At 45.5% G+C, this 12740-nt stretch overlaps 4 protein-coding genes across 4 annotated transcripts; 1 reads left to right on the top strand and 3 right to left on the bottom strand.

Annotated features, from left to right (window-relative positions):
• Positions 1 to 5064: 5064 nt before the first annotated feature.
• Positions 5065 to 6124, bottom strand: BDW74DRAFT_163620 (uncharacterized protein). Its single transcript, XM_073726140.1, has one exon. The coding sequence runs from the start codon at positions 6068 to 6070 to the stop codon at positions 5669 to 5671; it is 402 nt and encodes a 133-aa protein (XP_073578154.1). The 5' UTR covers positions 6071 to 6124; the 3' UTR covers positions 5065 to 5668.
• Positions 6125 to 6233: 109 nt separating this feature from the next.
• Positions 6234 to 7277, top strand: BDW74DRAFT_163619 (GIY-YIG nuclease family protein; the record flags this gene model as incomplete). The annotated part of the gene is made up of 1 exon (XM_073726139.1): positions 6234 to 7277. A coding segment is annotated over one exon (806 nt), but the record flags the coding sequence as incomplete, so codon positions are not given.
• Positions 7278 to 9813: 2536 nt separating this feature from the next.
• On the bottom strand, positions 9814 to 10444 carry BDW74DRAFT_163618 (uncharacterized protein). Its single transcript, XM_073726138.1, has 4 exons — positions 10384 to 10444; positions 10312 to 10324; positions 10052 to 10257; positions 9814 to 9985 (listed from the first exon to the last, which is right to left on the bottom strand). The coding sequence occupies exons 1-4, from the start codon at positions 10435 to 10437 to the stop codon at positions 9887 to 9889; spliced, it is 372 nt and encodes a 123-aa protein (XP_073578152.1). The 5' UTR covers positions 10438 to 10444; the 3' UTR covers positions 9814 to 9886.
• An 846-nt stretch (positions 10445 to 11290) lies between these two features.
• On the bottom strand, positions 11291 to 12325 carry BDW74DRAFT_171580 (thioesterase-like superfamily-domain-containing protein; the record flags this gene model as incomplete). Its single annotated transcript, XM_073727332.1, has 4 exons — positions 11291 to 11519; positions 11626 to 11687; positions 11719 to 12098; positions 12217 to 12325. 4 exons carry the CDS (start codon positions 12323 to 12325, stop codon positions 11291 to 11293), a joined length of 780 nt encoding a protein of 259 aa, XP_073578151.1.
• Positions 12326 to 12740: the final 415 nt, after the last annotated feature.

The raw sequence follows: 12740 nt of genomic DNA, 5'->3' as shown, positions 1-12740 counted from the left end.
AAGTAAAAAAATAAATTCCTAAATTTTCAGGCACCTACTAGTTCCTAAGGCACTAATATAGTAGCCTAAGGCAGCTATATAGCTTAGTTAGTACTAGACTACCCGCAGATAGCCTGCCAAGGCTTACCCCAACAAAAATCTCCTACTAATTTTAACCTCTTATTTCTAGCTTTTTTTTAAGAAAGTTTAGTACTTTTTTATATAGTATTAAAACTTAATTAATTAGCTCTTTAAATATGCAATTTATTTAAAATAATATTAAGAATTAGGAAAGTTAGGGGGTACAGTTAGGTTAACTTACCTGTACCCCTATGCCAAGACTTTTTTATGTAAGAACTGTACCCCCTACAGGTGACACAGAATAATGTTAGGGAGTTCTTAAGCGCTAGCTAGTTATAGTAAATAGCTATCTGGCAACCTTATAAAGCTTGGCAGCCTATATTATACATACTCCTAGCCTGCCTGCACCTTGCCGGCGGCCATAACCTTCTTAATTTATCTAGCCCCTTAATTTTACTTACTAGCCATAGCTTGGGAAGGGTTTTACTTTTACACAGGGTATTAGCCACTTTAGCTAGTTAATAATTTTATACTTCCTGCCTGCTAATACAGCGCCTTGCTACTTAACCTGTATACTACTGCTTTACCCGCTATGCCCTTTTCCCCGCGTGTTTATCTCCCTGGTAAAGTAGGTTACTATGGTTATAAAGCCTAGTGCCACTTAGGCCCCTGTTATTTATACTATAGCTACCCGGGGTTACTATGGCATGCCAGCCTTGTAACTAAGTAAGGTTTTTATTCTATACCCTGCCCTTTCACGCGCGGGTTTCTAAAATTCTTGCTTTATTTACTATTTTTTTTTAATATTATTTTTTTATTCTTTTTTACTTTTTATCCTTAGCTTTTTATATTTTTTTCCTTCTTACTTATTTTTTTTACCTTTCTAGTTAGCCTCCTCCCTGTAATTATCTTACATACGCACTATAGCAACCCCGGCGTGAAAAAGCACCTTATTCCCGCCTGTTAATTTAAGTAAGTCTGCCCCTTTTCCCACGCGGCATGTAGCTTTAATACCCTGATAATATTCTCTTAGCTAACCCCAGGTGCTCTTATTAATTATTATATTTACTATATTAACTAATAAATATAACCTTAACCCCTCTAGTCCCTGCTAACATAACAAGGAATTACCCCGCAAGTATAAACACCGGCAGAAGTAAAAAATAGCTAAAGCCCTTTACTAGGAGCTACACAAGGCTAACTATTTATAAAACTATATTAATAATAATAAGATAGAGGGTAATCCTGGTGTCCTATTTAACATGCCCGAGGAGCCCTTGCCGCCAGGACCGCTGCCGCAGCGCAGGCCTGGTCCAAAGTCCCTTGCTAGTTAGGCCATGCCTTATAACACCGCCTTTATAGCGCTAGTTAGCCATGATAAGGGCAGGCTGCCTTTAAATCCTCGCCCCTAGCCTAAAAAGGACCCCCTTAATATAAGTATTTAATACTAACCCCCTACTATTACCCTGTACACAGGACGCCCGCGCTAACCCGTGTGATTTAAAATAATAAGATAGTTAAGGGAATTCTTTGCCATGTCCCCTGCCTTTACTATGCAAAGGCTAGTTTTATACTTAAGGATAATAATAAACTAGTTAGCCCCTAGCCCTGCTATCGCCCCCATGCTAGCTTAAAGTATAAATAGTGCACGTGTTTTTATAAGCCCTATAATTTTATTCCTGGTTTATTTAAAGCTAAAATTATCTAGCTCTGTATAAATACCCCTAATAATATTAATATTATTATTAAGACTGCTTCTTAAACACGCCATGTTATTACCTTTCTTTAAAAAGTAAATAAAAAAGGCAAGATAATCTAAATTATGTGCTTGCTCCTGTATCATACCTTTAAGCTGCATAATAATATTTAAATTATTAACTATATTAACCCTTAGCTTCCCCTGTCTGCTAAGATTATCTGGCCGCTAATAAATAGTATTAAAAAAAATAATAAGGAGGACAAGCCGGCCCTTACTAGCGCTAGTACCCGCCGCGGTAGCGCTGTTAATTTACTCGCGGTTTTTATAGTAAAGGATCTTTATAATATAGACATGTACTAGACTGGGGGTAATCTCTTTTAGTTTTACTGGTGTATTCTGTCTTTCTTTTTTTTTTTTTTTATTCTTGGGTTATGGTTATGGCTTTATTACTGGTCCCCTGTTTAGGAGTTTTATAGCATAGTATTCTTGTACTGCACCTGCCAGTCTATTACTGCCTTGGGGCCAAGCCGCATGAATTAATAGTCTGTTTTTTATATTACCTATCTTCCGCTGTAGTCTTGCTCCCGTCGCAGCACAGCCCCGATAATAGCACTGGCCCATGTATAGTGATTAGTAGCCCGCCTGAAACCCGCGGGTGACTTGCCTTGGGTGCTTCCTGGCCCCAGCCAGTAATAGTAAATTAATACTATAGTTAGGGTTAACCTATTTTACTACATACTTTTTTTAGCTAAAAAGCCCCAGTATATAGTTATACAGGACCCTAAGAAGACACTGCCACCTTAGGTTATGATATTTTATAAATATACTTAATATTAAGCTAGCATAAAGGGCGCGTGTTAAGTAACTAGGTAATGCGCCAGCCGGATAAAAGCGCGTGTTAATAATTAAGTAATACACTGGCGGGACAAGAGCACGTGTTAGGGATTAGGTAATACACTGGCCAAACAAGAGCGCGTGTTAATAATTAGGTAATGCACCGGCGGGATAAGAGCGCGCGCTGGGGATTAGGTAATGCGCCGGCGGGACAACCCCACCATGCGCCGGCTGGATACAAGGCGCGGCGGCGATTAGCTAGTGCAGCGGCGGGATAGATTTGGCGCGGCACCCCCTCGCGCGCACCCCCCGGCAGAACGGCGGCAATTAGGCGCTCACCGCCCGCGGGTCCGGCGGAAACAGGGCTGCCAGTGTAATAGTTATTTATGTTACAGGTGCGTTAGTAGTCTCCAAGGATTCCTTAGTAAAGGCCTTGTGTTACAGTATTATTAGGGCCCGCAGTAAGAGATGCGGCAGTATAACTTAAAATAGGAAGAAACTAAATAATACTATTACATGGCCAAGAGTTTAAAGTCTTATAGCGGCAAGGGAACAGGCGCCAAGGCGGTGACTGGCGGTATTTTTGGTTTCCTATAGCTACTTCCAGATATGGCGGCCCCTAAAGTTAAATTACTAAACATAATATTAAATTTATTAAGTAGTTAATAGTTACTTAATAAGCACTTAATAAGCACTTATGCTGTTAACCATATCCTTAACAGTTTCCCTTTGCTAATTAAAAGGCATGTTTATAACATAGTTATATTTTATTAAATTAGTTACTGGATATTCAGGAAGATTATTACTATATTTTAATTTTAAAATTTTTAATAGGTTTCTTAAGGTATTAGTAAGTAAAATTAAGATATTTCCTTCCTTTTAATTAATTAGCAAGTGCTTGGCAGCCAGTTACTTGTAACCTACCTTATATAAATAATTACTTAATTTACTTTTAATTAATTGAAAGAGATTATCTTATAAGAAAAAGCTAGGATCTTAAGATTTATTATAAAGTAATTAATAAGTAATTATTAAGTACTTTGGGAATTTGTCTTTTAAATTAGGAGAAAGAGGAAACCAAAATCTAAAGTAAAATTTAGGGAATTTACAGTTATTTAAATTTTTTACATACTAGGGGTAAAGTCAAATTCCACGCGGTTAGCTAACTCCCGAGTGGCGGGACCCGCTTTCAATGTCGATGCCACCTACCCTCTCACAGTATTCCGTGTTCTTAGCGCGGCTCTCTGACACTAAGTTAGTAAGTTATAAATATATATTAGACCCTTCTAAGCCCGTCTTTAAATACTAAAAGCCTAAAATACTTATTATACTCTCTTTATCCCTTTAGGAACTTTAGGAACGCTGCTTATTCCCTTGGTTCCTAAGAAACACTAGAACGTCCGTTGTTCCTGGTATTCCCTTGTTCCTTGGAACGTCAATGTCAATCGCCGTTCGCTTCCTGCTTGGCTAGCTACGTAAACGATTGGTCCTCGGGGCGTCACGCGCCCTGGCTGCAACCTCGGCGGCCGCTCAGGTGCTTATAGGTGATACGACAATCATTTCAACTACTATGGCGCCAAGTTTGGCTGAATACACTCACATTCTGATCTACAGCATGATTAGCAGTAAGTTATAGGGAGAGAATGATGTCAAAGACTAAGAAATCGCTAGTATTGCCAAGTGTTCTACGCGCAGGGGACATGGCGGGCTTTGGATCAAGGGGGTACACGTGTAGGTCGACGAGCGGCGAAGACGCCTGCCACCGGCGGGAGACGGGGTTGTGTGATGAGAAGGGACTGGAGTCGCGAAATGGCTGGTTCAGGTGCTTCGACATGGAGGCGCAGTACGAATATTGAAACCGGTGGCGGAATGCAAGTGGATTTATTGGAGGGAATGTCGGCTTACCGCGCGGCCCGCAGGTGGAAGAGGCAGCCAGCGACGCTGGCGTCTGCAGGACAGAGGCTGTAAGTGCCCAAAGGAGGGGAAGGGGAGGGGGGATCACGCGTTCAAGTCTTCGTTCCCCCGCAGGTCCCGTCAAGCCGTCCAGCTGAACAACTTTAATTATGCCGCTTCCTGGGAGTTTCTTGTCTTTGATCAAGATGTTCTCTCCAGGTCCAACCTGCCCAGGCGACTCATCATCGATACTTGGTACCAAATCATTATTTTCTATATATTTGCAGCGAAGTCAGCCCGAGGTAGCATTGAGCTAGGCCGAGAGGCCAAGTCAAGCTACAAATGTCGTGGTACCCCGCTAGCCCTGCCCCCTCCCCGGGGCCGGCTCGACCCGTCGACAGCGCGGCGGCCGTCGCCCAGCTCAAAAAGGATCTCGGTCTCCTTAATGGCAAGTGCGGCAGCAGCTCGACCAAACCCTGGCCTTGTAAGTGGGATTCGCCGGCCGCCGCTCCAGGTCCCAACAAGACTAAGGTCGATGGCGAGCTGCTGCCGGCCCTTGTCGGCCTCACGCGGGCTTCCCCGAATCTGCGGCGGAAGCTGGAGGAGCTCGCCCAGACCTGGCATTGCGATCATCACAACAACAAGGACACCCGGGTCGGTCCCCGGGCCGAACTCTGGTTGGCCAGCTTCCCTTCTGGAAACACAACAGTGGCAGCAGTAGCGCCGCCTGCTTCTGCTGGCGGCAACAGCAAGGCACGGAACCATGAGCCGGTGCTGGTCCCGGCGCAGGGTGGGGTTTTGCTTTCACCGCCGACCACCCCTCCCAAGAAGAAGAACGTTCATGCTCCGGGTGGGAGCGTCACCACCACCAAGGCCACCAAATCTTATTCGACCTCAAGCTCCCCGACCCCCGCGAAGTCCCCGACGGCTGGTCCTGCTCCTGTTCTCCCTAGTCCCCCCGCAACACCGTATCATCAGGCCCAAGCGACCACCTCGGGAGCACTTGCCTCGGCGGCGCAAAGAGAAGCTACGGCCGTGCGGCAACTGCGGGAACGCCTGGGACTCGACAGCCGCTACTGCGGCAGCGGCAAGAAGGATAATCCCGATGGATCGTGTGGCTGTTCTTCAGCGGGTAAAGACGGCGAAATAGACAAGCTTCTGGTGCCCCTGGCGACACTGAAGCTAGCGGGCCCGGATCTTGAGGATCTGCTGGACGAGGTCGCCGACAAGTGGCACTGCCATCTTCACGCTTGGGGACACTACAAAGCGGATCGAGTGGCGCGCTGGATGACGTTGTTCCCAGTCTACGACGTTCCTGTCATTGCCACAGATGTCTACAGGTCCTCCCGTGGGCTCAGAAAGCTTCTCGGCCTCCGAGCCTGGACGTGCGGCAGCTATATAAAGAAGTGCGAGACAAACCCCGACCCGCTGACAGGGCCTCGCTGTGGGGCGATGTCGACGCCCTATCGCAAGGGTGATAGGAACAAGGCCGCAATCGACGAGATCCTCGAGTCGCTGGTCGGTCTCACGCATGCAGCGCCCGGCTTGCGGGCCGAGTTGGTCAAGCTCGCGCGGAAATGGCATTGCGACTCCCACCCGGGGGTCGTCTACGCAGAGGACCGGGCCCACGAGTGGTTGGCGCTGTTTCCGGGCGGACCTCCGGCCGCAGCAATCACCACTACCGATCCATTTGACGTGGCGCAAACGAAAATAAAGGAGCTGCTGCGCCCGTTATCGTCTCAATGTCCCATGATTGCGGAGAGCACCGGCAAGCGGTGCCAAAAATCCATCGCCGGGAGGAATATGCGCCATTGCGACAAGCTGGCCGACGAGATTGCGAGGCTCGCCGTCAACCTGGATGATGCGAAGCTCAAGATCTCGCTCGAGAACCTCGACCTGCTTGGGCGCTGCCCGGCGCACACCAAACTCGATGCCGCGCGGGTGGCAAAGTGGCTGTCGCAAATCCGCGACATCACGAGGAACCTGCCTCGGGCCGCCGCTCCGGCGGGACCGTCGTCTATGCCTACGCTGCAGTCGGTCAAGGAGTTTGAGCAAGACATTTATAGCAGGTCCACGCCGTCCGGCTACGACGAGTCCCCGCTACGCATTGTCGACCGGTCTGACGAGCCCAGCGACCACGCCTCCATTCGCCAGCGCGTCACAAGCAAGTTGCGGGAGCCCCTAACGAAAGAAGAACAGGCAGTCGAGCGCGGCTTCCTGTACGCGTACACAGTCAAGGAGAATCCTAAGTACGTCAAGATCGGATACACGTCCCGCGAGGTGGCTACACGGCACATCGAGTGGCAGACGGCTTGCGACCGGCAGGTGGCGGCCGCGTATCCGCTGGACCCCAAAGATGCGGTGATGGTCCCCTATCCGCGGCGGGCTGAGGCGCTGTGTCACGCGGCACTCGAGCATTGCCGGGTCCGGGTCGCGTGCGGGCCTTGCCGCGCCCAGCACGAGGAGTGGTTCGAAGTGTCGGCGGAAGTGGCTGTTGATGTCATTCAGAAGTGGACTAAGACGATAGCGGAGAATCCGTGCAGAATGGTTTAATATTTTGTGATTTGACGAACGTGATGATTTGCGGATGAGACTTACGAAGCGGCAATTGGACAGAAGGAATCTTCTCTGGATAGAGGACGTCGAAGACTTGGTAGACTTGGAAAAGGGGTTGGGATAACGGTATAGGGAGAAATCGGGAGAAAAGGTATGAGGCCTTTCGAATACCGTACTAGCTAGGAATACTGATCGAATACTGGGTATTATATAGAAGGTAAAGAGCGTGCTGAATTTATCTAATTCTAAGAATTCTTAAGGGTTTTTATATGCAAATGTAGAAGTTCTGCAAGGAGTTTGTATAGCCAAATTCTCCATTCACCCTTCGGGAGAATGGCTATATTCAAATTCATCTACCTCACGAATTCGGTAGTTGGAGGCCTTGAATTACTAAGAATTCTCCGCCTCAGTAACACACCCCCTCAAGGCCTAAAGGTCAGGATAAGGATAAAAAAGGATAAAGATATATATTATTACACTATTGTATATGGCGTGCGGGTATGCCCGCACGCCCACCCAGATTACGGTTGCCCATAAGACTCCTATCGCGCAGTTTTAAAAGAATTATATTTTTAGCTTTAAAGCTTAAAATTTCCTATTTAAGATGCTTAAAATTATTATTTATAAGTATATATAGTATATTATAAAATAATATACTTAAAAATATAATTATTTTAAAAATTTCTAACTTTGCAAAGTACTAAGTTTATTTGAAATTAAAAAATACGTATTATTTAAAGAATATATATAATTATAAATTAAGAAATTCCCTATTTTAATATTATTAAAATTTAAACTAGTTTTTTTTAGTTATATATATATATATATATATCCATACTTATATAATTATATATATAACTATAGCTTATTAATACCCCCCTAAAGTTTATAAAACTAAGCCTAATTTAGCTAATTCTTTCTTCCTAGACAGATAACTTTATTATTTATAACTTTATTTTAGAAACCAGCTAGATTAGGCATAGTATAAGAGTTTGTGCTAGGGTCACATGACTTTCATAAATCTTATTACCAAAAGACCACATAAACCGCAAGTTACCTTGCGGTTTCCCTAGAACCCATTAAGTAGCGCAACCGGGACCTTGTAAGCCTCAGGCATCACATGCCTACCAGGCCTTACAGTAAGACCTCTATGAATAAATATATACTAGACCTTTAACCTAAGTTAATGTCAGATAAAGCCTGCCAATCTGTCTTAAACTGGTGGGATTTAAGAATATTCTGTGCGCAAGAGTAGAAGGTACAAGTCTTAAGGTTAAAGAGCTTATACAAAAGACTAAATAGTAACTAAAAGGTAGGGTAGCTTAGTTTCCAAAAATAATAAATAATAACTAAAACTATTTAACACTGTAAAGACAGTTTTTTAAATATATGGTTTTTATTAAATTATTTATTTAATATTTTAGACTGGCGATATGATATTTTAAATCTAAGATTTAATAATATTATACTGCTAATATAACTGTAGTCCTCTCCTAGACTAGTATTATATCTTTAATATAATTAAAGTAAATTATCTTATAACTCCAATTCCTAACATGATAACCAGTCACACTGTATTGTCGTAACGAATCTATTGGCTGACATCAGTCCGCGCTGGCCGCGTTCCCTGACAGTTAACTAGTAAAGTATTGATTAAATATTTTAGTAAATTTAATATAATTTAATAATCTAAACACGGCATAATAAGTTACCTGCTAAAAAGGTATATTTATAGCTTTGACTAGGGTTAATAATTAAAAGGTACTAATATATAAACTAGTAAATAAACTTAAAAGCTAAGTAGCCTGTTAGTAATATTAATAAAAGTATAACTAGCAGTATTATAAACATAATTATAGCTGCTATAACTAAGTTTTTTACTACTAATGCAAATGCTAGTAATTTTTGAGAGTACTACCTGGATCCTTTTACCATGTAGCTTATAAAATGCTTAAAAATAGTGTATTTTTTTAAATTACCCCTAGTTAATCATGGCCCTTTATTAATAAAGATCAGGCGCAATCTTTTAATAATGTAATTATATTACTAAAAGTTAGGTTCCATGTCCAGTGGTATGTCTTGGTCTTATTTAGATATTAAATTATATATTAACTATATTTAAGAGTTTCAATAACTCATGTCTGGCCCCGCAAAGGAAATGGAGTCCAATAGTATCATACGTTCTCTTCCCCACAGCATTCACCTTCTTACACTGGTATGAGTTGCTTGTCTCGAATGGTATTGGCACCTGATAGCTTGAATCCCTCGGCAATATTTGAAGATATCAAGCATCAAAATGAGTAGAACTACTTGATTAATGCCAGTAGCCACTAGTGAAGTGCCTCAACGCAGGAGTCCTGAACAGAACACCACGGGCAGCACCTTTGTTTCGATCAGAAGGGACGAAAGGAAGCTCACCCCGGTGACAACGGCAGACATACTGGTCCACCCTGTTATTACCTATGGGCTGGGATTGTAGAGGAATTAAGTAATGTGCCTCGAGGGGCTCTCCTTTGTTGATAGGCTGCTTGTATATATTCAAGGCTGTAACGATCGGGTGTCAGTGGCCAAAGAGAAGGCAGGGAGCAACCCATACATGCATCATGAAATTCCTGTCTTTGAATCGTAGGAAAGAACAACATCAACAAAGAGAGCTCCAGCACAGGACATACAACATCACTTAACCCTATCAACTACAACTGGCTCTGACTCTTTGTTGACTTTTCCCATACAGGAAAATGACTTTGGAATCTAGGAGTCGGACGATTTGGGTTCATCGGGACCTAGCTGCCGGTAGCAGTCCTCCCTCTTGACGTACACCTTCCACCCACTTTCGTCGCCAAATCAACCCTGACTCCAGTCACCACCTCTTTTACATTCATCCAAGATCTGTTCCGCGGCGTTAGCAACCAGGGTCCAGTTTCCAGTAGCCGACTCAGTTTTCTGCACCCACGTTTGTTAATCAAAGATTCAATTGCGTTCAGGCCACAGATTAGGTATATCACTTGCCTCGTTGCACCGGGTGATCTTGGCTTCTTTTGCACATGAGGCTGTTTGGCACTGACCGGGCCCCTTGGAGAGCGGCTCTTCCTTGATTCGTGTTTCGCGCAGATACTTAATAGCCTTCGCAAGGTTCTTCTTATCCCCGTTCTTGTCGCCCGCACAGTGAACACCGTAGGGATTGGGTATATAGCGTTGATGAAGCCCAGCCGTTTCTGTGGCGTCTGAGTCACCGTTGGAGATGAGTTCAATATTAGAATTGTCTGTACCTTCGAGTGGGTGCTGTAGGAGATGGCTGGTTAATGGGAACACTTTGCACCATGGGAGCTTGATTTCCATACCGTAGAGGTCACCAGGACCGGTGCCCCAAACGTGCTAAGCGCGAGCAAGCGCATATTGCGCTCGTTGGTTGGATTAGAGTTCAAGTTTTGCAGAGAGACGGCAATGAAGGACTCATCCACTTTATACACACAATTGTCGTAAGGTTTCATGCGCAGATGACCCATCGATCCTTTCTCGGGTGGTCACGCATTAAGATTGTCGTCAAAGGACCAGGTCTCACAGCATCTAAAGAGCCGCTGCTCTTGTTGTCAGGAGATCCGCGGTCCTTTGTCTTGATGCTCCATCTGTAATTTTACAGCCCATATCCTACGCCCGACCTTTGGGGGCGGATCGCTAACAAAGAGAGCATCTGAGAATCTGCGACACTATCTTGCCTGATCCAGACTGGTAGCTCTACGTCAATGTCAGATCCCAGCGACTGTGACTATCACCTAGATAGATAACGGGGACTTGACGTTGACAAGGGTGGGCGGCTTTCTTATCCAAACCCTTCCTGCTGTCGAAGCTGCAATCTTTGTGCCACACAGGCAGCGCATGCGGTAAGCGATTATTCTTGTTTGCATACTCAACGCCTCTTCTTTCACCTGCAAGTGCGAACGTACTTGCTGGCTTTAATAACATGCCCTAACTGTCATGTTATAGTCGACCTTAGGGTTCTATGCGACTTCAAAGGCAGGCCTAGCACAAAAGAACTCAAAGGCGCCAGTTCAGAGTCTCAGGGATTGATATCGGACCGAATCAGGGCTAGGTCCAGGTGACGAATTCTAAGACTTTGTTGGCAAAGCCCTTTGTTATACTGTAGTAGTCTACAGATTCAGTAATCAACAATTTCCTACTATCAGGCCTCCCCTTCAGATGCCTTACTGGGTCTACCACCAAGGCCACCTGCGTACTTGTTTCCACCAGCTATCCTGCTTCGTCAAGGATCAAGACCTCCCGATCGGCGCGGCTACCACGAAGCATCCGGGTAACAACGCGCAATTGTAACCACTTCACGCCCAGTCTTGTCTTTAATTGAATATTCATTGACACGGTTGGATACCAGAACTGTACCAGGCCACTGCCTGTCATCGCTCCGGTGGTATCCTGCCCTGGGAATACTCCTAGGATCTGACTTGCTTCCATCGCCCCCAGTCTATCCAGCCCAGCCGGAAAGATGTCCTTTATATACCACCGCTACATTTGATCATCTTGCTGGGTCCCCACCTGGCGCAAGCTGTGCCCATTGATCGACCACTTACTTCCTCCGCTCCTCGACCGACTCTAGCAACATCGTCGACGCGGGGCTGTATAGCTTGACGTGCTTCGCTGCGGCGAGTGCAGGTGGAGGCAACGGCCCTAGGTATTCTCCAATCACCATCCTCTCCGGTATGTGCCAGCCGCTCAAAGTCAATCCGGCCATTTGGTAAAGAGCCAGGCGGAGAAGGAGAGAGGCTCGATAGCCCGGTTACGGCTGGGTCTTGCTCAATGTTAGAAAGACTGAGGGTAACATAGGCCAGAACCATGACCTCGAGCTCCCCCGTCCTCGCTGGAGACTCTTTGGGCCCTGGTTCATCCTTTGCTTGATAGAGCCTGACGTGAAATGTACTGACTCTGGCGCCGAGCTTAATTTCCTCTACGGCCAGGATCGCCCGACCAGGAAATGTTCGGCGTTGAAAGGAGATCTGCAGCCCGATTGGTTCCCGGGACGTGCTCTGTCGACCGTCTCGTGCGGCTATCTAAGTAAAGTGCGTAGCGGCGGTGCGATATATAATGCTTGCTGTATAGCCTCCATGAGGGACTGAAACAATCATTAGTCGTCGTTAGCATCTTTGTTCGGGGTTAGTAAATACCCTTTCCAATATACCATGCCGGGTCGAGATATGCCGAGTAAGTATACCAATCGAGTAGGGTTACTGCGGTCGCTCTTTCAAAAATCCACCAGGGGCAGGGCGTCGCCATGATTGAGAGCCAGTCTCAGTAAATGAGATGGCCGTGTCTCCTTCCCGATGTCCAGATCATGATATATGGGCTTCGAGGGATCCGAGCGTTCTTGCTCATCGTACGCGTATTTGGGTGTGAAGGCGAAGTAGCCGACGGCCGAGGGTTCCTGGCTGATTACTCACTATAGTGAATATCTTCGAATATAGAACTTAATAACGCATGTGAAAGAAAGCACAGGCGTGAGCATCCCTCCAGCTTGATCTGACAATGGACGTGCTTGCTCTGGCTGTGGCAGCCTAGGCCATCCCCGAGTATCGGAGAGACCAGCATTAGTCCGTCCGTTATGACTGGCCAGTATGTACTGCGGGACTGCAATTTTAGCCCCCAGCCGGAATAATGCGAGCTAGGTCATAAGATTGATTGATACGGTAGT

This window comes from Aspergillus multicolor (genome assembly GCF_047715735.1).
Source record: "Aspergillus multicolor strain CBS 133.54 unplaced genomic scaffold BDW74scaffold_50, whole genome shotgun sequence".
NCBI lineage: Eukaryota > Fungi > Ascomycota > Eurotiomycetes > Eurotiales > Aspergillaceae > Aspergillus > Aspergillus multicolor.
The sequence above is the reverse complement of the archived record's forward strand: the minus strand, read 5'-3'. Positions and strand labels throughout refer to the sequence as shown.